This window comes from Uranotaenia lowii, chromosome 3 (genome assembly GCF_029784155.1).
Source record: "Uranotaenia lowii strain MFRU-FL chromosome 3, ASM2978415v1, whole genome shotgun sequence".
In the NCBI taxonomy this organism is placed as follows: Eukaryota; Metazoa; Arthropoda; class Insecta; order Diptera; family Culicidae; genus Uranotaenia; species Uranotaenia lowii.
The window spans coordinates 197356106-197376594 of record NC_073693.1 but is presented as its reverse complement, the minus strand read 5'-3'; the positions used below and the strand labels follow the sequence as shown (position 1 = coordinate 197376594).

General features: G+C 39.5%; 2 protein-coding genes across 2 annotated transcripts in view; one reads left to right on the top strand and one right to left on the bottom strand.

Moving 5' to 3' along the window:
• Window positions 1-20489, top strand: part of LOC129757009 (uncharacterized) — an 89686-nt gene that overhangs the window by 4272 nt on the left and 64925 nt on the right. The gene's annotated exons all lie outside the window — the stretch shown is intronic.
• LOC129752990 (uncharacterized) lies at window positions 4208-13592 on the bottom strand. The gene is made up of 3 exons (XM_055748783.1): window positions 13532-13592; window positions 11524-12772; window positions 4208-4448 (listed from the first exon to the last, which is right to left on the bottom strand). Exons 1-3 carry the CDS (start codon window positions 13590-13592, stop codon window positions 4208-4210), a joined length of 1551 nt encoding a protein of 516 aa, XP_055604758.1.

The following is a 20489-nucleotide window of genomic DNA, read 5'->3' as shown; positions in this document are numbered from 1 at the left end:
ATTAAAACTCAAAAAGCAAGGCCTAATCGAAAAGGTGCAATCCAGAGAAGGAATCATTCGTGTCAAACTAAATCATCAAGCTCAGATGGTGCCCGTTACAAACACTGACCATCTTTCTACAATCTGCAACAAACCCTTATCCAATTAAAATATTCTCTTCCTTCCCGTTCTTCCTTTGATTCCCATCCTTAGAATCCTTTGAATCCAAAACCCCTCCTGAAAGTCAAAAAAATAAAAAATCAAAAACAAAACCTTTCCTAGCATTCTCACTTTTCCTTCCAACATTCCTCTGATTCCGTTCCCTCGCTATCCCGTGACTCCTTGTCCCTCCTAAAAGTCATTCGACGTCGCCAGTCATCACCGCCAGTCTTCATCGCCAGTCATCATCGTCAGTCGTCATCACCAGTCATCATCGCCAGTCATCATCGCCAGTCATCATTGCCAGTCACATCACCACCGTCACCACCCTTCATCGCCGCCATCCATCCATACGTCCACGATCAACAAGCAGTACAAGCAGTAGTCCCACCACCATGTGCTGCTCTACAGAGGTACCTACTTGTAACGATACAGTTTCTCAGAGACAACTCTGAAAAGTAACATCGCCCTTGCATCATCGTTTTTCATCATCATCGTCATATACTGCCGCCGAGAGATCGAGATCCAAACGAACCGATGATATTCCGGAGAGACAACTTCCTTCTCTGACCAGTTCACCGCCACACTTCGACCAAGACCAGCTTTCATCAGCAAACGCTCCTGCTACACATCGCATCTCGCATTATTGTTATTCGCGAATATCATTTCAGCGAATATCATAAGCTGACGCCAGGGATTGGGATCTGATGTTATGCTCTATCGAGGACGTATAGACCCCCCATAGGTACTCGCAATACCAGACCCGGTGCCTTACCGCAACCCATCGTCGTATATGTATGCTACTATTCGAAGGGTCAATGAAAGAGCCAAAATAGCCGATGTAATGCTGAGAGAAACTTCTGATCCCAGAGATATCTCAAATCTCATCACCGTAGTAAGTAGAGAGGATAGAGGACAATCGATGTACCCATCAGTGATGCCACATTTCTATCGGTATTTTGAAACCCAAAAAAATCTTTTATCGGTATGTAAATCCTAAAAATCGGTATGAAAATCGGTATTTGAGGTGGATATTCAAAAATGCTTACATTTTCAACTTCCTAATGTATTTTTCTTTAAATAGAAGCTTGCAATAAACAACAAGTCTAAGAACTCTTATGAATGTTCATTTGTAGCTCAAAACTAGCTGACTAAATGTGATTTAGCATATACTATTGCATTTTCTCCGTAATTTGGTTCTAGGTAACACTAGTTTACACAAAATGACGGTTTTAAAATTTTAACAGAACTTTATGTTTGTTTGACTTGTACATTTTTGTTTATTTTAAAACTATCTGCTTTTGCTGACGAAAGCAAAAATCACAAATGAAAATTCAGCAGAAAATCCAAAATCTTTCCAGTACTCACAACTGAATGGAAATTTATTTTAAAAGCAAAAGCAAGTTTGATAAGCAAAATAGGGGCATGGCGAACACCTTCAGGTTACACGTCGGTTAGGCATATAAATTAAATAAAAACTTAAGACTTTGATGTTTGGCTAAAGTGGGATGTAAATTTGATAAATTCGATAAGGCAATAATAGAACCAGGTCAACCTCAGGCAAATTTTAATTTAGTAAGCACTTACATATGTATCCAATGGCTTTTTGACGTTCGACGTAAATATGGGCCCAAGTTGATGGTCTTCGTTTTATTAATGGATTTTCGCCAATCTGGCCAATTCAGCTTTAAGTATTAGATATGAGTTCTAGCGATTAGAAAAAGAAATGATTGCAGAAAGTTGAGAGAGTTGTTGCTTCAATTTTTTATAGCCAATAAAAAATTAATTTTATTCTATGAAAAATCACGCATTAGTCATATGAAAATCCAAGAATTTTTTGCGAAAATAAATGAGAGATGTGCTCTAAAAGAAGGTGTTCTTCCGAAAAAGATTAAAAAACACATTGTTTTACTATAACCGAAACCCATTTTGCCTGGCGTGGTCTTTAATTCTGCGATTTCTGCAGTTTAGGTACTTATGATATAATTTATTTGGCTAACAAAATGCAGAAGGATTGAAGATTACACCGATGATATTAAAGCTTAGTTCTTTTAGAAATGGGACACTTTCTTTCGCTAATAACTCGTTAACTAGTAATCGTACATTCAAAATTATGACAGCGTTTTGTTGCATGTAAAAAGTAATATCTGACCTATTTTTTCCAAATTTTAAAGTTTACGCGTTTTTGAGATGTTTACAATGCAACAGAAAGAGAAAAAAATAATTTTGCACAGTTTCCTTCAAAATCCATCATTATCAAATTGATAGCTGAGAAACCGTTGATTATTCAAAGAAAAACTGTGTGTAAGTGGTGGAAAAGTATGCAAACACTGTCAAAAATGTCTCAAAAGTTCAAATCATGCATTGGAGTGAAGCACATGATCAGCAACTACGGTTAAGGGTCATCAAGGAAGTCATGTCTCATACCAGCATTTTTATTGTTAAGTAAGCGAAAAACTAAGTGTAGATCGCTGAACTGTCCAACAATTTTTTCTCTGATAAGCTGAAAGTGTTGCCTAGTAATGAATGATTCAAACCTTACCTTGAACAACTATTTTTTGCTAGTTCCAGAGCTCGTAAACTGTATATCCAGAACCGAGGCTATGGGACACGATGATTTCTGATGAACGACAAAACTTATGAAATACCCTATTTTAAACAAATTCCAGCGTTTGAATCCTTTACCATGCCTGTTCGTGGCAAGGTCTCGGGTATATTAAAGTATGTATTTCCTCGTTATTTTGTATAAAATATAATGATTTGCCAATATTCTTCTCCTGTGGAAAAAAACAACAATTTTCAAAAGAAAAATTTTTATTTTCGCTGTTTTTAAAAGCCTTAAAAATAGTAATCTTGTATGTATCCTTGGCAACGTACGATCTATACTAACCGATTATACTTAAATTTCAATCTCATGATGGTTTGACTTCGTTATTGTTACATTTTGCCAGCAGAAATTCCATTAAAAACGCTCGAAAAGTGGCTCAAAAATAATGAAATTTGTTAATTCCGAAACAGCTATATCCACTAAATTGCCCTCAGTTTCTTTTAAAAGAGAAGTATTGGACCGAAAAGTAGCGGAAATTGAAGGAGGAATATGTAGCCACCTAAAATACAAATTAGACGAAGTATAAGTTTGAAAAACTAATCAATATCATGATTGAAAAAAGTGTGCGCCAGCCGATGGGAGGTACAAAGAATAAAATAGATTTTTTTCTTACAAAAAACGTTAAATATTTTTTTTCAAATTTTTTAACGAATTATCAGAAAATTATCTTCATTTCCTTCATTGAAAGTATTTAGATCAAACGAATGGTTTCTGAGATACACGCATTCCTAACTGTCCCATTTCTAAAAGAACTAAGCTTTACATACCGTGTATCTTATTGCACTTCAAATCTTGACATACCCCATCTGGCGGCTAGTTGAACAAGGATTATGATTATATTCAAACGGTGTATGTATTTCCTTGAAAAGTTAGCATCTCACGAGACAAGAGCTTTAATGCGATCGTAAATTGAGATTGACCTTAAGGAATTTCTATTGACAGTCGCAGAAGGTCAAATATCAGCCTTGAGCTTAATCCATTGGCTTTGAGGTTGAGTACCATAATAGTGCATCATTTGACAGAACAAAGGAATAAAACAGCCCAAACAACTGAACGAATTAGAGTTCTGGAGATCTTTGCAGAATAGTTGTACAGATCAAAGTTACGCCACGCCAGCTACCGAACTGTTTTCTTTCTACGGGACCTTGGAAATTTGGAAGTGGAACGAATTTTGAGTAAAAATCTTAAAAATCGGTATGAAATCGGTATGTTTTGCTAAAAATCGGTAATCGGTATATACCGATTCTTGGTCAAAATTTTGCTTAAAAATCGGTATAAATACCGGAAAATCGGTATGTGTGGCAGCGATGGTACCCATGTAGGTACCCACAAACTTCGTCCTCAAAAACTGCCGTCACCCGTCATCGAGAATCCATACGCTGCTCTTGAGATCGAACCGAAGCTGAGCGGCATGCAGCAACTTAGATGACGGCCTATGAGATCCTTTTGAGTGCCGCTAGCTTACTGATCTGCTGCTGAGCTGCTGTTTATTTTCGCCCAACCGTTGAAGGCAAACGACGTTACTCTGGTGGATGTATGGTTATCGTTGTTGCTGGTCGACAGAATGGAATTACCAAAAAAATAGTATGCCGCCGTATTTTTGTTGCTATTGCGCCCTGGATGGAGTCTTGAGTTGCCGAGCTGCCCACTTCGCTGATGAATACTAGAAAACGCCCGCTTATTACTCCAAGGTACTGTATACCTGTTCAATCAAGGGATTGCAGTGGAGAGAGAATTCTTTGCATTTGGAATGGTAATGATCAAAATTCCACAACTGCTTAACAAATCGTAACAATTTGCAACAATTAGCACATTTTCACTCTCTCTGAACACCGGTTTCTCTCATTTTAACTGAAACCTTCTAATTCTCTCTAACAAATTGCAACAAATTATAACAAATTCAATCATTGGCTGCAAAATTTGTTTGATCATTGACGATGATTCTCCGTTTATCTCAGTCCCCTGTGTTCAATGCTATCAACAGTTGGTCAAACAAATGACACCGGTGCATTATTCGTCTATTTGCATCAATTAGTACCTATTTATATTTTTTGCAAAAATCTTGATTAACGATAATTCCGTTCCATATTTCAAAAAAACTGATAATCCTAGTAGCATTTGATTATTATGAATTGTACTGAGTTGATTGTCGTTCCAAACATGTTTCTTCTTAGCAACTTCTTCTTGAACTTTGATTCCTTAACCTTGCTTCTTCCTAATGGATAATGATCCTAATAGTAATGCCTCGACGAGCAATGATATACCCATTGCTGTTATTAACAGCGTTCTATGTAATGACATGCTGAATGTTAGCCACATTAATGTCCAGAGCCTTTGCGCTCGCCAATTTTCCAAATTCATTGAACTTAAAAATCTATTCATAAACACCAAACTAGATATAATTTTCATGACTGAGACATGGCTTAGTGAATCAGTTAGTGATGCTGTAATAATGATTGAGGGTTTCAATTTGGTTAGAAACGATCGCAGCAGGCGCGGAGGTGGCGTTTGCATTTATTTCAGAAACAACCTCAAGTGTAGAATTCTTTTGAAATCTGATAATAATGAGGCAAATTGCACCGAGTTCATACTCACTGAATTTTTCATAAATGATCGGAAACTATTATTCGGCCTCTACTACAACCCTCCAGAAAAAGATTGCTCTGATTTGCTTCTAGCTCATGCACAACAGTTTGCGGTTACTTGTAATAGCGCTTTCTTCTTAGGGGATTTTAATACTGACCTTTTTAAACAAAATGGAAGAATCCTTAACTTTAGGGATTTCCTGCAGAGCACTAATTTTTCCTGCATTAATGAAGAACCCACATATTTCCATAATACCGGAAATTCCTTACTTGATCTGCTCTTATCCGATTCCCCCGATGCTGTAATCCGATTTAGCCAAATTTCATTACCGGGTGTTTCACACCATGACTTAATTTTCTCATCATTATCTTTCCCTAAAACTGTTCAAGCAGATGGATATTGGTTCCGGAACTACAGAAATTTTGACCAAAATGCACTCCATGCTATTCTCAACGAAGTAGATTGGAACGTTTTCATGAGCATAGATGATCCAGATATACTTGTTCACCATTTTAACACTTTTTTGTTAGAAATTCAAGAGTTGATATTTCCTCTGAAATTTAGAAAGGTTCGTAAAAATGAATGGTTCAATCATGAAATTAACCACGCAATAATCAATAGAAACTTAGCGTATAATACTTGGAAACGTTCGAAGTCAGCCGACGATAAAAATAAGTACAAAACTCTGCGTAATAAAGTGAATTCTTTAATTTCTAAAGCTAAAACTATCCGGGACAAGAATCGCATAAATCTTGATTTGCCCGCCAGAACATTTTGGAATAATTTAAGAAAGTTTGGGTTGTCGAAATCTTCAGGAAACCTAACTGTATCTAACTTTGAAGCTGAAGAAATAAATAACTACTTTTCATCAAACTTTACTAGTATCGACGTTGATGAATTTCATTATCCTTATAATCCACAAGGTTTCAAATTCAAGGATTTTGAAAACAGCGAAGTTATTAACGCGGTTAGTTCAATACAATCTGATGCATTGGGAATGGATGAAACTCCAGTTAAACTATTTAAAATTATGTTACCACACATTCTACCTGCTCTTAAACATATTTTCCACACCATAATTAAAACCTCAAAATTTCCTTATCAATGGAAAGTTTCAAAAGTTATTCCTATTCCTAAAAAAACTAAAGCTTATGATTTATCGAACTTGAGACCGATAAGTATCTTGAGCGCAACTTCAAAAATATTTGAAAAAATTATCAAGTGTCAAGTAACAGAATATTTGAATCAAGCCAATATTTTATACGAATTTCAATCGGGTTTTCGCCCTTCGCACAGTACTGAAACTGCACTTATGAAGGTACATAACGATATTGCATATGCCCTAGATAAGAAAGGAATTGCTGTATTGTTGATGATAGACTTCGCTAAAGCCTTTGACCGTGTTTCGCATGCAATATTTATCAACAAGTTGATTTCCAAATATAATTTTTCGAGGCCAGCAGTCGAATTGGTCCAGTCATATTTACAAGGCCGCTTACAAACCGTTCTATTTAATGATTGCTATTCAGAGTTTGCTCCTATCAAATCAGGTGTTCCTCAAGGATCAATTTTAGGACCCCTGTTTTTTTCGCTATTTATCAACGATCTACCTTCTGCTTTGCAGTACTGTTCTATACATCTTTTCGCTGATGACGTGCAGATTTATCTTTGTGGAAAGCGATCTACAAACTTGAACGCCTTCTTTGGTCAAATAAACCATGATCTCACTAAACTGACTGAATGGTCAAACGCGAATCTGTTACCAATCAATCCCTCTAAAACAAAAGCTATGTTCTTTGGAAAACTTCAATCATTCACTAGCTATCCACAACTTATTTTAAATGATGACGTTATTCAATTCGTTGATTACGCCGAAAACCTTGGTATTATTTTCGATCGTGATCTCGCTTGGAATCGACATGTGAATGCTCAATGTGGTAAAATTTACGGTGCTGTTAAAAGGCTAAACCTAACAACTAGACATCTAGATGTTAATACCAAACTAAAATTATTCAAAGCTTATGTTTTTCCTTTGTTTATTTATGGGGATTTTATCTACTTGAACGCTTCAGAGAGATCTATAAGTAAACTACGAGTCGCCCTTAATTCCTGTGTAAGATATGCCTTCAATTTATCACGGTTTTCTCGAGTTTCTCACCTACAAAAACTTCTCATTGGCTGTTCTTTTGATAACTTTTACAAGTATCGATCATGCATGCTAATGCATAAAATTCTCAACTCAGGAAAGCCAGTTTGCCTAAAAACATTGCTCTCTTCTCTAAGAAATTCACGCACTCGAAATATTTTAATTCCTCCGCACAGTTCTTCTTATTACGGGAAATCATTCTTCGTTCGAGGTATTGTTAATTGGAACAATCTTCCCACAAGTTTAAAATTAATTACAAGGAAATCAGAGTTCAAAAGATGTTTGCTGGAAGAATACATGGAGTAACAACGACATAGATAAAATTAGGAGCAGAAATGGAACGATTAGTTATAAGTAGATCCAACAGAATCAACCAAATTGTAACAACTTAAAAGATGTGTATCTTACGTTACATGAATAAATAAACAAATAATAATAATAATAATAATATTCCCACCTGTTGGGTTTCGCGATTCCCGATTCAGCAAAGTTTTTAGTGATGCAATGCTTTTTGCTGGACTGATTGTGCCTGAAAAGGAGGGACTGGTACTGAGCCTTCCGGACCGATCCTGAACAATATTTCGCCGGGACTAGGAAGCTGCATTTTAAAGATAAGTACTTCTGTTTTCCATAGTTTTTCTTAAATTTATTCAAAATGTTTTTAAAGGTTATTATAAAAAAATGTGTTCCACAATTTTGGAACTTAGTTATTCTTTATAAAATTGGTTTAAAATCTTTTATTGGCAGATCTTCATGCGAAATCTGCAAGAATCAGTTCATATCGAAGTGCATAAAAAATTGTAATATCATTCAGCACCATTATTAAAACTTCAATAGTGATATTTTAATTTGTATTCAAAATATTCATTGATTTTTTATTTATGAGTGATTTTTTTTAAGATTAAACAAAATGTTTAAAGAAAATCGAGTTTGTTTCCACATAAAAATTTTATATATACAGTAACAATGATTGTGCAAAGAGGTTTAAAATGTTACAATATAGAGATATGTTTTTTCAAATGATCAATTTAAAACATTTTTTTTAATCCATTACAACCAAATCTAACTTTTATTTTTGTAATCTGTCAATGTAATATCTAACTGACAGAAATAAGATATTTAGTACAAGATAAAGTATATTTTAATTAATCTTTATAGAGAGGCTAAAATGAAAACTGAAATAATTAAGCACTGAAAAGTATTAAACAACAAAATATGAGGCAGATATTTGCAACGAATCGCAAAGTTTTTCAAATGACAAATTTTCTGCAAACCTTTCTCACATGTTTTCAAATTGCATCATCTGCATCTTTTAAATTCTTCATACCATGATTTGGTTTGGTGTGTATTTGTTAATTCTTTTTAGAAGTTTTTTTGATTCTGTCCTGTTTTAGAGATTACTGTAGGGGAACAGGTAGGTTGTGGGATATTCGAATGGTTACTTTTCTTATTATTAGAGTGTTAATTTTTTTGATTTTTTAAATTAAAATCGCTTTGCGCATGTTAATAGGAGTTCCGTAAGGAAATGTTTAGGAGCATAGGAGGTGTAGGTAAAATGAAGATCGCACCATTTACCAAAAATGGCTCCTGATCTATGACCTCTCCCTTACTAATTCAACCCTTTCCTGAGATACTTGAATATAGATTCGCAGACGTATAGACGGTTTCTATTGCTGGTGATACTGACTTATCACTGATTCAGACTTTTTCAAATAAGCTTTTGAAGAATACTGGAATAACAGATTTATGGGTGATCCTAAAAAATATCTTACTAACAATCCTTCCTTCATTCCTCATTGACTACTAGGACGTGGCCGGCGCTGTTATTGATCTTTTTTAAAGGGAGAGCATGAGTTTTGTGCATTGAGAATGAATTGCTAATCCCAAGCTGCATTCTTTTGGGTCTTGCACAAAACTGATGGCCTCGATCAATCACGGAGTAGCAACCATTGGCGATGTGGAACTCGTTCTACTTAGCCACGCCAGCGATCATGGAGCTCGAAATGTATTCAATATGTTTGTCCAATTAATCAAAGAATTAAAATGTTTCAAAATAATGTTAGTGAAGCATTTCGGGTTAAATGATTGAGGTGGATATGAGTAGTCAAACAAGCTAAGCTAAGCTAAGATTAAGGGGGGGGGGTAGGGTCTAACACTTTCAAAAAATCGATTTTTTTTATTTTTTTATTATCTTATTGTAAAACATTTCAAGAATGTTGTGTCAAATTTTCAAGTCAATTGAAGCAAAACTGTAGAAGTTATAGGCCGTTATGTTTGTTTGTTTATGTTTGTTTATTTCTTAATCCATCGGACCAGAGGTCTAAATGGATGTGATGGGAAAAGCACAAGGCACAAAAACCCATCAGTGGAGATAGCATAGACGATACAATAATTAACAGAATGTAAAAACTAATACTACTGATTTACAAAATAAAAGCAATACTAAGATCTATCATCAAACAGAAAACAAAACAAAAATTAACTTAGCATTGTAGCTCGTAAGCGGTTCACAAACATATCACTCGTTAAATTAAAATCGAATTCACTACATACATTGTTGAATACTGCACACATGGAACGAATAGGCTCATTCTGACCGTAGAGTGTTCGATGAAATCCTAGCCGTAGAAATTCTCGCGTTCTCAGTTGTCTAGGCACCACGTTGAAGTCGACTCTCGCAAGAATGTTTGGCGCATCGATGTCACCGAGCAGCAATTTTCCAACAAACGCCGCCTTCAAGTATTCACGTCGGTTAGCGAGGGTATCCAGATTCAACCAGGAGCATCGCTGTGAATACGTAGGAGATTCTTCCGGGACTGGCCAGGGGCAAATTCGGAGTGCTGAGCGAGTAAATTTGGATTGTACGGATTCGATTCTACTGACCCAGGTGTCATGGCTAGGGCACCAGACGACTGCTGCAGATTCCAGGTGCGAGCGAACTAATGCACAGTATAGAGTTCGTAGACACTGTGGATTTGTGAATTCCCTAGTGGTTCGCAAAATAAATCCTAAACTCCTATTCGCTTTGGCTACGACGTAATTTAGTTGATTTTCAAATGTAATTTTGGAATTCAACAGTACACCTAGATCCTTCACAACGGAAACTCGTTCAAGAGTGGAATCTTGGAGAGTGTAATTCCAAGTCAGTGGATTCTTTTTCCGAGTAAAACTGATTACATTGCATTTCGCCACACTGACCGTTAAGCAATTCAATTTACACCACTCCAGAAATTTACTCAACATTTGCTGCAATTCCAAACAGTCGCTGTAGCTTTCAATTTTCCGATAAATTTTCAAGTCATCAGCATACAACATTCTACACCCGGATGGAAGAGCGTATGTTACATCGTTGTAATAAATGCAGAAAAGAAGAGGTCCGATGTTGCTGCCTTGTGGTACTCCTGAGTTATTCTGGAACACATATGACTCAGCATTTCCTAGCCGAACAGTGAGAGAACGATTTGTCAAGAACGATTCAAACCAAAGAATTAGTCGTTCTCCGAGTCCGAGATGTTGAAGTTTTGCTAGGAGCAAACGATGGTCAATGCGGTCAAAGGCAGCCTTTATATCAGTATACACTGTGTCAACCTGACCCCCTTTTTCCATAGTGCGAATGCAGAATGAAGTGAACTCCAATAAGTTCGTGTTCGTCGAACGTCCAGGATAAAATCCGTGTTGATCAATAGAGATGTACGACTTAGCTGCATAAAAAAGTCTCTGTGATACCAGAATTTCTAGAACCTTCGAACAGGCACAAAGAGAAGTAATTCCCCTGTAGTTCGTTATGTCGTGCTTATTATTTTTCTTATGAACTGGGAACATAAACGACTTCTTCCAAGCATTTGGAAATTTACCGGTGCGAATGGACAGGTTGAAGATAACTGAGAGTGGCTTCCACAAAGCGTCTACACAATTTTTTAAAGTATTGGCCGGAATTCCATCAGGTCCCACAGTCGACGACGGTTTTAGCTTAGATATAGCTGTTTTAACTTCTCCCTCCGAGAAAATAATTCCTGTAAGATTCAGCATGTTGTTAGGAACGTACCGAAGGGCTCCTGCGATTTTAGTGGACGTGGCGTTCGAAGTACTGAATACACTGGCGAAATGTTCAGCAAAAAGATTACATGTCTGTTCCAAATTAGTCGATTTATGCTCGCCCAGAAACATCTCTGATGGGAACCCGGTTTCCTTTCGCTTCTCGTTAACAAAGGACCAAAAACGCTTCGGATTGTGCTTTAACATATTTTGCATGCGCTCAACGTGTTGTGAGTACCGAAATCGATTGTAGCGTTTGTAATCGTTACTTGCAATGTTGAACCTACGTTTATTGACCGGATTTCTAGCGCGCGACAACTGTCTCATTGCGGCGGCTCTTCTACGTTTCAGCATACGCAAATGTGCGTCAGACCAAGGTGGTTTGCGTACAGGTCGTTTCAATGGGACGTTGTCTCGGAATGACTCGTGTAATGTAGAGGTAAAGAAGTCCACTGCCTGATCAACATCAGTTGCACTTTCAATGAACGACCAGTTTGTGTGAAGCAATATTTCGGATATTTGAGCGAAATCGGCTTTATAGAAGTTTAATGAACATGTATCTGTTGCGCTTTCGAACGGGGTGAAACCAGAGTAGGTTAGATCGACTAGCAGAGGGGGGTGATGAAGATCGGCATCAATTAATGGTTCCATTGCTGCTGTCACAGTGCAACTATCTCCATCCATTTCGTTAATGAAAACTAAGTCTAGAGTGCGACTATGAGAGTTGGCGACTAAATTCATCTGTCGATTACCCAAAAGATCCATCGTATCTAAGAGAGCCGAAGAGCAAGAGTTGAATGTCGAAGTTGACGGGTCAGGATACGCAAAATTTGCTGAGTTCTTCACCCAGTTCAGTAGAGGCTGATTATAGTCACCAAGCAAAATATGCCGATCGTTTGGACGTAAAATATCTGCTACAGCGACCACTGAGTTTAGATGAGCATCGATAATTGACGGATTGCTAGCATCAGCAGGACTAACATAAACAACGCCAATATAAACTTTCTGCTGGCCCGTATCTATGGTCACCCACAGATGTTCGAAGCTCTGATCGATTCCAGTAAGATTAGTGAGAGGAGAAGACGTGAAACGGTTTGACACTGCAATGAGAACACCGCCTCCTCTACTCAAACCAGTACTGATGGGGTCACGGTCACGACGAAAAACGTTGTATTCATGGCCAAACAGCTGCACCGATGTAATTTCGTCGTTTAACCACGTTTCGGTGAGCACAATCACATCATATTCGGAATCCAAAACTGCCAAAAAAAGTTCGTCGATTTTGGTGCGTAAACCTCTGACATTCTGGTAGTACAACCGAAGATGTGAGCTGGAATATGTTATACAATCAAGTGGCGAAGATGCCTGATCAAAAGAGTGCGCAAACATACCTGCAGAGGCAGGTTGGAAGGCCCCTCCTCTATTGTTACACACAGGGCCCAAGCGACTACGGTGGCTGCGACGTGATCTGGACACCGGCTCACCTGTGGCAACGGATCGGGGGCCTTCCAAAGTGCCAGAAAAGATGCGCTCGGGATCAGACGTTGAAGCAAAACGATGACGTATGCTCAATTGTCGGTATTGAGTTGAATTTGAGCTGGAACATGAACAACAATCAAAGGGCGAAGATGCCTGGTCATAAGAACATGCAAACGAACCTGTAGTGGCAGGTTGGAAGACCCCTCCTCTATTGTTACACACAGGGCCCAAGCGACTACGGTGGCTGCGACGTGATCTGGATACCGGCTCACCTGTGGCAACGGATCGGGGGCCTTCCAAAGTGCCAGAAAAGATGCGCTCGGGATCAGACGTTGACGCAGAACGATGACATATGCTCAATTGTCGGTATTGAGTTGAATTTGAGCTGGAACATGAACAACAATCAAAGGGCGAAGATGGCTGGTCATAAGAACACGAAAACATACCTGCGGAGGCAGGTTGGAAGGCCCCTCCTCTATTGTTACACACAGGGCCCAAGCGACTACGATGGCTGCGACATGCTCTGGATACCGGCTCACCTGTGGCAACGGATCGGGGGCCTTCCAAAGTGCCAGAAAATGTGCGCTCAGGATCAGCCATTGAAGCAAAACGATGGATTATGTTCAATTCTCGGTGTCCGTCAATCCACTCCTTTGAATGGGGGTGTCGATGCTCAGCGAGTTCCAAGGTTTGTTGTTCACATTCCTTCCAAAGTTGCGAAATTCGTTTTTTGGTAGGCCAATAAACTCACGAACCTTAATACTTTGCGGCCAAGATGAAAGAAGAAGTGCTTGTTCCTTCATCGCAATATCCAAACCGATTTTATATGAAACAAACGAATATCTAGAATCATCAACATTTCTTGGAACAAGTCGGAAAGCTTCGATATCGTTTGTTGTATTTAAACAACGTTTTGCTATTTTCACCACATCATCATCGGTGATCTTTGGATTGAATCCACTTAGGTAAATCCAAAATCGTGGGGGTGGAACTGCAGCAGCGATAGGACACGTCAGTAGCAAATCACTCAGATCGATGTCACTAGTTCCATTGGAAGTAGAAGAAGGCGGGACAAACTCTACTTCAACAGGCTCACCATTAGGGCCGCAACGTCTTTTGCGAGAACGAATAGCGCGATTCCGTTTGTCGGGGTTAGAAGGAGTCTCACCAGATAGTTGAGGCCAAGTTACATTTGGTGGACGTTCAAGTTTGGCCATAACAGCTTCATGATTTTCCCCTATTTGCTTTTGCAAAGCAGTCACGAGATCGGATAATTCTTCGACTTTTTTCCGAAGCTCATTAACCTCATTAGGTGGTCGCCGAATCGTATCATCCAAAAAAGCATGCAGTGTTCGATTGGCAAACAGCTTTCTGCAATCAACACAAAGCCAAAGTGCTTTATGGGTGCTGAAAAGCTGTTGAATGCTGCTTCGGTTCGCGTCGCAGCATTCCTGCTGCACATGAAAATATTTTTCGCAACAAGAACATTGCGCAGGTTCGATATTTAAAATATCTTTGTCGCATTTTCCACATCGGGGTTTCATTGTGGTTGCAATGTACTGTACTCCGAGCGTTACTAAGCTAAGCAAGCAGATGGCGCCGATGATTTGTTGATGGGTTTCGGCGGCAGATGGCGATAATGTTTTGACGGTGGGAGTCTTTGCTGAACTGCGCGAATATGGTGTGTCGGAAATTCGAGCAGTGGTTCGACAACACAAAACAATAACAAAGCAGCAACGGATGTACCTTATTTGCGGAGGCGGAATAACTGGATCAGTACACTGGTGTCACAACACTCCACTAGATCCTTGTGCGCGATCGCGAGTTATACCGGTTAGTGCAAAAATTAAATGCGAAACACTTTGAAAACGTCCGAATTATACTTGTGAAATACACGGCAGAATCAAAACAACTCAACGGTAAACAAGTAAGTGAAAGTATCTCCTCCTATCTAATACTGCAAGAAAGCAAGAGCAGAAACTTCAAACGCGTTTTTCTCGAAAGCACATTTTTGAAATCCGTGGACATCGTCATTTGAAAACTACTTATCCGATTCTTTTCAAATTTGGAGCATATTTTCTACATATAAAATACCAGACCCCAACGTTTTTCTTTTTTTGTTTTTTTACTTTGGGGAGATTTTACAAATCAAAAATGGCGGATTTTTTCGTGAAAAATCGTAGTTTTTACTTCAAACAGCCACAAAAATTTCATAAAAATTTTTTTAAGTTAAATAAAAACGTTGGGGTCCAGAAAAACATCTATTAAAAATATTTTGCTCTGATTTTTTGACTTCAGATGATTCTGTGCTGAGATACAGTGTCCACCGCAAATCCTGTTTTCTAAAAGGCATCCTCGAAAGTGATCCGTCACCGGCTCATTTTTCAATATTTTTCTGCGAAAAAATTACTAAATGTTCTTTTAACAATGCTTTGTGTAATGCAAAAAATTTGAATACATTTGTTTGAACGATAGCTCTAGAAAAAAAACGTGAAAAGGGTGATTTTTTTATACCCGTTAGACCCTACCCCCCCTTAAGGAACACTACTTATAGCTATTTTAATACTACGTTTATACATGTTAAAATCAAACAGATGGTATACAGAATTGAAACGTTCACAACATTTATCCAACGGGTGATTTCGGCCATATGCAGTACGGTGATAGGGGATCCAGAGAAACTGGCGTTTTCGAAGTGTTCGGGTCGAGACGTACATGTTGACACGTTGGAGAATATATGATGAATCAATTCGGCAGGTTAGGGTATCGAAAATTAAAGTTTGCTGCAACTCGGCTCGACGCTTTTCGAGTGTCGCTAAATTCACCAGGCTGCATCTTTGTTCGTACGGTGGTAGTCGATGTGGATCATTCCAAGGAAGCTGTCGTAAAGCGTATCTAACGAAACTTCGCTGAACTCGTTCGAGGCGGTAAGATTGGGTGTTCTGGGAAGGAGCCCAAACCTGCACAGCGTACTCCATGATGCTACGCACTGAAGAGCAGTAGATGGCTTTAAGGGCATAGATATCGTCGAAATCAGAAGTGTTTCGGCGCAAAAATTCAAGAGCTGCGAAACCTTTTGCAGCAGTAAGCGCAATGTGCTCAGAAAATGTGAGTCGGCTATCCACTTTAACACCTAAATCAACAATAGACTTCACGTTCTCCAAGCTCATTCCAGAAAGTTGATAGTTGTAATGAACAATATTACGTGAACGTGAGAAATTAACCACTTTACATTTTTTTGCGTTCGCCGCCATTCCATTTGAGTGGCACCAGTCCTCTAGTTTGGCGATGTCAGTTTGTAGGGCGAGGCAATCAAATTCGCTAATCACTTTCCTATAGAGTTTCAGATCGTCGGATTGAATTCCTTATATATGCTGACGATATGAAACTTTTACTGAAAATCAAAACAACCGAGGATGTTGAAGCGTTTCAAAACGAAATCAATGTGTTCTATGAATGGTGCAACAAAAGTCTACTTCAATTGAACGTTAAAAAATGCAACTCCATATCGTTTAGTTGAAAACAAATTTACCCACTCATTGAAACTGAATTAGGCAGTGAACCGGTACAAAAATGCCAAATTGTAAGAGATCTTAGTGTCATCTTGGACTCGAAATTTACGTTTTTAGAACATCAGAACACTATTATTAATAAAGCTAACTGCATGTTAGGATTTGTTAAGCGTTTCAGCCATCACTTTCAAGATCCATACACCATAAAGTCACTTTATATATCTTATGTACGATCGATATTAGAGTATTGTAGTGTCATATGGAATCCTTGTTCAAATAATCACGAGCAACGTCTTGAATTTGTTCAAAAACAATTTTTATTGCATGCACTCCGTGAAATAAACTGGACCACTTTTCCTCTTCCATCATACGAATCACGTTGTAAGCTAATTGACATAGAACCTCTCAGTAAACGTAGAGAATTTTCTCAAATTTCGTTTTTAAATGATATTGTTACACAAAGAATAAACAGTCCAGAATTACTTTCAAAACTCCATTTTTATGTACCCTCCCGTCCATTAAGAAACAAACAATTATTTTACATTAAATTTTATGACAAGGACTATGCAAAATATCAACCCATTAATCAAATGATGTACAAATACAATGCAGAAAGTGAAATTATAGAAGTAACAATGAATAAAACACAATTAAAAATTGCATTTAAAAACAAATACATACAACTACAAAATAATAGATAACATTAGTTTTAACTAGTTTTAAGTATTGTAGTCTACGAAGTTTGACGAAATAAATAAATAAAATAAAGAAAGGGGGTCGTCCATACAAGACAAATACACACGTGGATTTTAAGGGACAGGCATTCAATTCCTGTTATCAAATTTTGTAAAAGGGGTCAGCAAATAGGGTCGCACATATTAACTGTTCACTGTTTTTGAGATATGGACGTTATTATGCATAGGATTGAGAAGAAAATTTGCATAGAAAGATTTAAAGCAACGAGTAATCGATTTCAGGTATCAAAATTATATAAAAGGGCTTTGCTCTATTATGGAAAAAGATTGATATGAAAATTTACACATATAGAATTATGAGTTCAAAATTTAGGAAAATGGGTCATCCATATCAACTGTTTATTGCTTTTGCCAAAATTTGCAAAAAAATCAATTTGTTTTAGGTTTTGAACTTTGGATTATCGTGTGACATCGTTCTACTGTCCCGTTCTCGCTTTATTGTCGTCAAAATGAATCGGGTCGATGTGCGAATTGAAGAACGGGCTTTGGAAAAAAAGAATACTCTTTATAATGAGGATTTTTTTTCACTGTAAGAAATATGGATTTTTTCTTTTCAACATCTTATAAGGGATCAGCTATTTTATTATAAAAACCGTATGCTTAAAAAGGTTGCTTCAATATCGGTTTCAATGACGAAGTGTAAGCGCAAAGAAAGATGTTGAATGAACTTGCGATAATATTTATAAGAAAACTTTAGAAACTTCTCAAAAGCATTGTTTTCTCATTTCTTCTTTTAGCATCGAATCACGAATAAATAAATTATCATAACAGAATTTTATTTTATTTTTTTTAATTGTATGATTTTCCGTCTCACGACAAAAATGCTCCTCCAATTAACTCGGTCCATGGCAACCGTTCTCCAATTTCTCGGACATCCCACATTCGCCAGATCACGCTCCACTTGGTCTAACCACCTCGCTCGTTGCGCTCCCGCTCGTCTTGTTCCTACCGGATTCGTAGCGAACACCTGTTTTGCAGGACAGTCGTCCGGCATTCTTGCAACATGTCCCGCCCAGCGTATCCGGCCAGCCTTCACCACCTTCTGGATACTGGGTTCGCCGTAGAGTCGCGCGAGCTCGTGGTTCATCCTTCGCCTCCACACTCCGTTCTCCTGTACGCCGCCAAAGATGGTTCTTAACACTCGTCGCTCGAATACTCCGAGTGTACGCAGGTCCTCCTCGAGCAATATCCATATCTCGTGCCCGTAGAGAACAACCGGTCTAATGAGCGTCGTATACACTTCGTATACAGGTTACACGTCGTGCAAGGGCTAAGCCTTCTCGACCGCAGTTGCTTGTGGAAACCATAGTTGGCCAGACTTCCGCTAATAATTCGCCGCCGGATCTCACGGCTGGTGTCATTGCCTGCGTTCACCAGTGAGCCGAGATAGACAAAGTCTTCGACTATCTCCAGCTCGTCGCGGTCGATCGTGACCTTGTTATTGCTGGAAAAGCGGGTTCGGTCGGTCTGGGACCCGCAGGCCAGCATATACTTCGTCTTGGACGTTTTAATCATTAACCTAATCCTTCCTGATACGCGTTTCTGTTTGCGGTAGATCTCCTCCACCTCCAATGTCATCGGCAAAGCAGATAAGTTGACTGGATCTGTTGAAAATCGCGCCCCGCATTGCGCTCGCCGCTCGTCGAATAACACCTTCATTTTTCATAGCTCGTCACGGTCGATCGTGTCGTATGTGGCTTTGAAGTCGATGAATAGATGGTGCGTAAGGACTTGGTGTTCGCGGCATTTTTGTAGGATTTGCCGTAATGTGAATATCTGGTTCGTCGTTGACCGTCCCTCCACGAAGCCGGGATGATGACTTCCCACGAATCTGTTTGCTTGTGGCGTTAGGCGGTGGAGTTGGATTCGGGACAGTACTTTGTAGGCGGCATTGAGGACAGTGATCGCTTGGTAGTTTTCACAGTCCATTCTGTCGCTCTTCTTGTAGATGGGCCCCTCCTTCCACTCCTCCGGTAGCTGTTCTGTGTCACAGATCTGGACCATCAACCGGTGTAGGCAATCGGGCAACTTGTCCGGGCCCATTTTGATAAGTTCAGCGTGATGCCATTCTTCCCAGCCGACGTGTTACTATTCATTCTCGTCGAACCAGTCGTTCCGTCGACTTTGTTCCACACGCCCAATGACGTTCTCCGCAGCGCTGTCTTGATGGTATTCCAACAGTACTCGAATGGGTCTTCGAGCCCAGGCTTCCGAAAAATACTGGCGATCGACAGTATTCTTGCGAACGTCGCACGTGCACCTCGATGAAAGCTTTCCGAATATTTCTTCCCCGACAGTTCTAAAAGGAGCGGTCGTGCGATGTACAGCGAGGCCTTGTTTTACCTCATACGAAAGTTTGTTTTAAGCTTCGTGACAGTTTTGGGAAAATCTTCGTGATAGTTTTCAATGCGTTGAATTTCGCATGACAGTACTACCTGCTCCGTCCGACTGTAGTCGAGATTCGCTTTGGATTATCATCCACGCTCGGGCCGAGTTAATTTCGAACGAGCGTAGGTATGAATTTCTTTCTCGCTTGAGGGGGGGAGGGGGGGTGATCACCCCGATCACCCTCCTCATAGGACCCTATAGGATAGAAGGTAATCATATCGCCTAACCTGCACCGGTACCACACATCGCGTTTCGCCTCGGTCGTATGCTCCTGCTCGATGGCTCGTTCGATCTATTCGAACCGAGCAGCAGCGCATACGGCCGGGCATGGGTACGGTATGGGCACGACAGTCAACCGTGGCTCTGCGAATTAGTTCCACCTCCCCGTGGTGCAGAGTGGCAACGTGTCTGCAAGTCCGGCGTATTGCAGATGTACGGCCAAGAGAACTACACCAAACCCACTAGAGGCTGTCGACGGGTCCGCCAAACCCGCGCGGAAGAAGTGGTGCACCCGGGTACTTAGGTACCAGTACTTGGGTGTGTGCGTGATGGTCCAACACGCTTTCGGGGGGTCATGGCCCTGATATGCGGACGTGACCGGAGGGAGAGCGATCGCCAACTCGTTTTGCGCTTCGGTGGGTATAGACCCGATTCGCAAAATGAGTAGATGCGCAAAGTGGTGGCCAATGGTGGGCCGATCACTTAGGGACGTGTTTACACGTCAGTGTCTGAGAGGCACATTCTGCCGGAGGTGTCAGGGTTCGACACGCGTTTCGGGAATTGTTGCACCCGAACCGTGAGTGTGACCTGATGAGGGCGTTCTATAGCCCGATCTGCGCTTC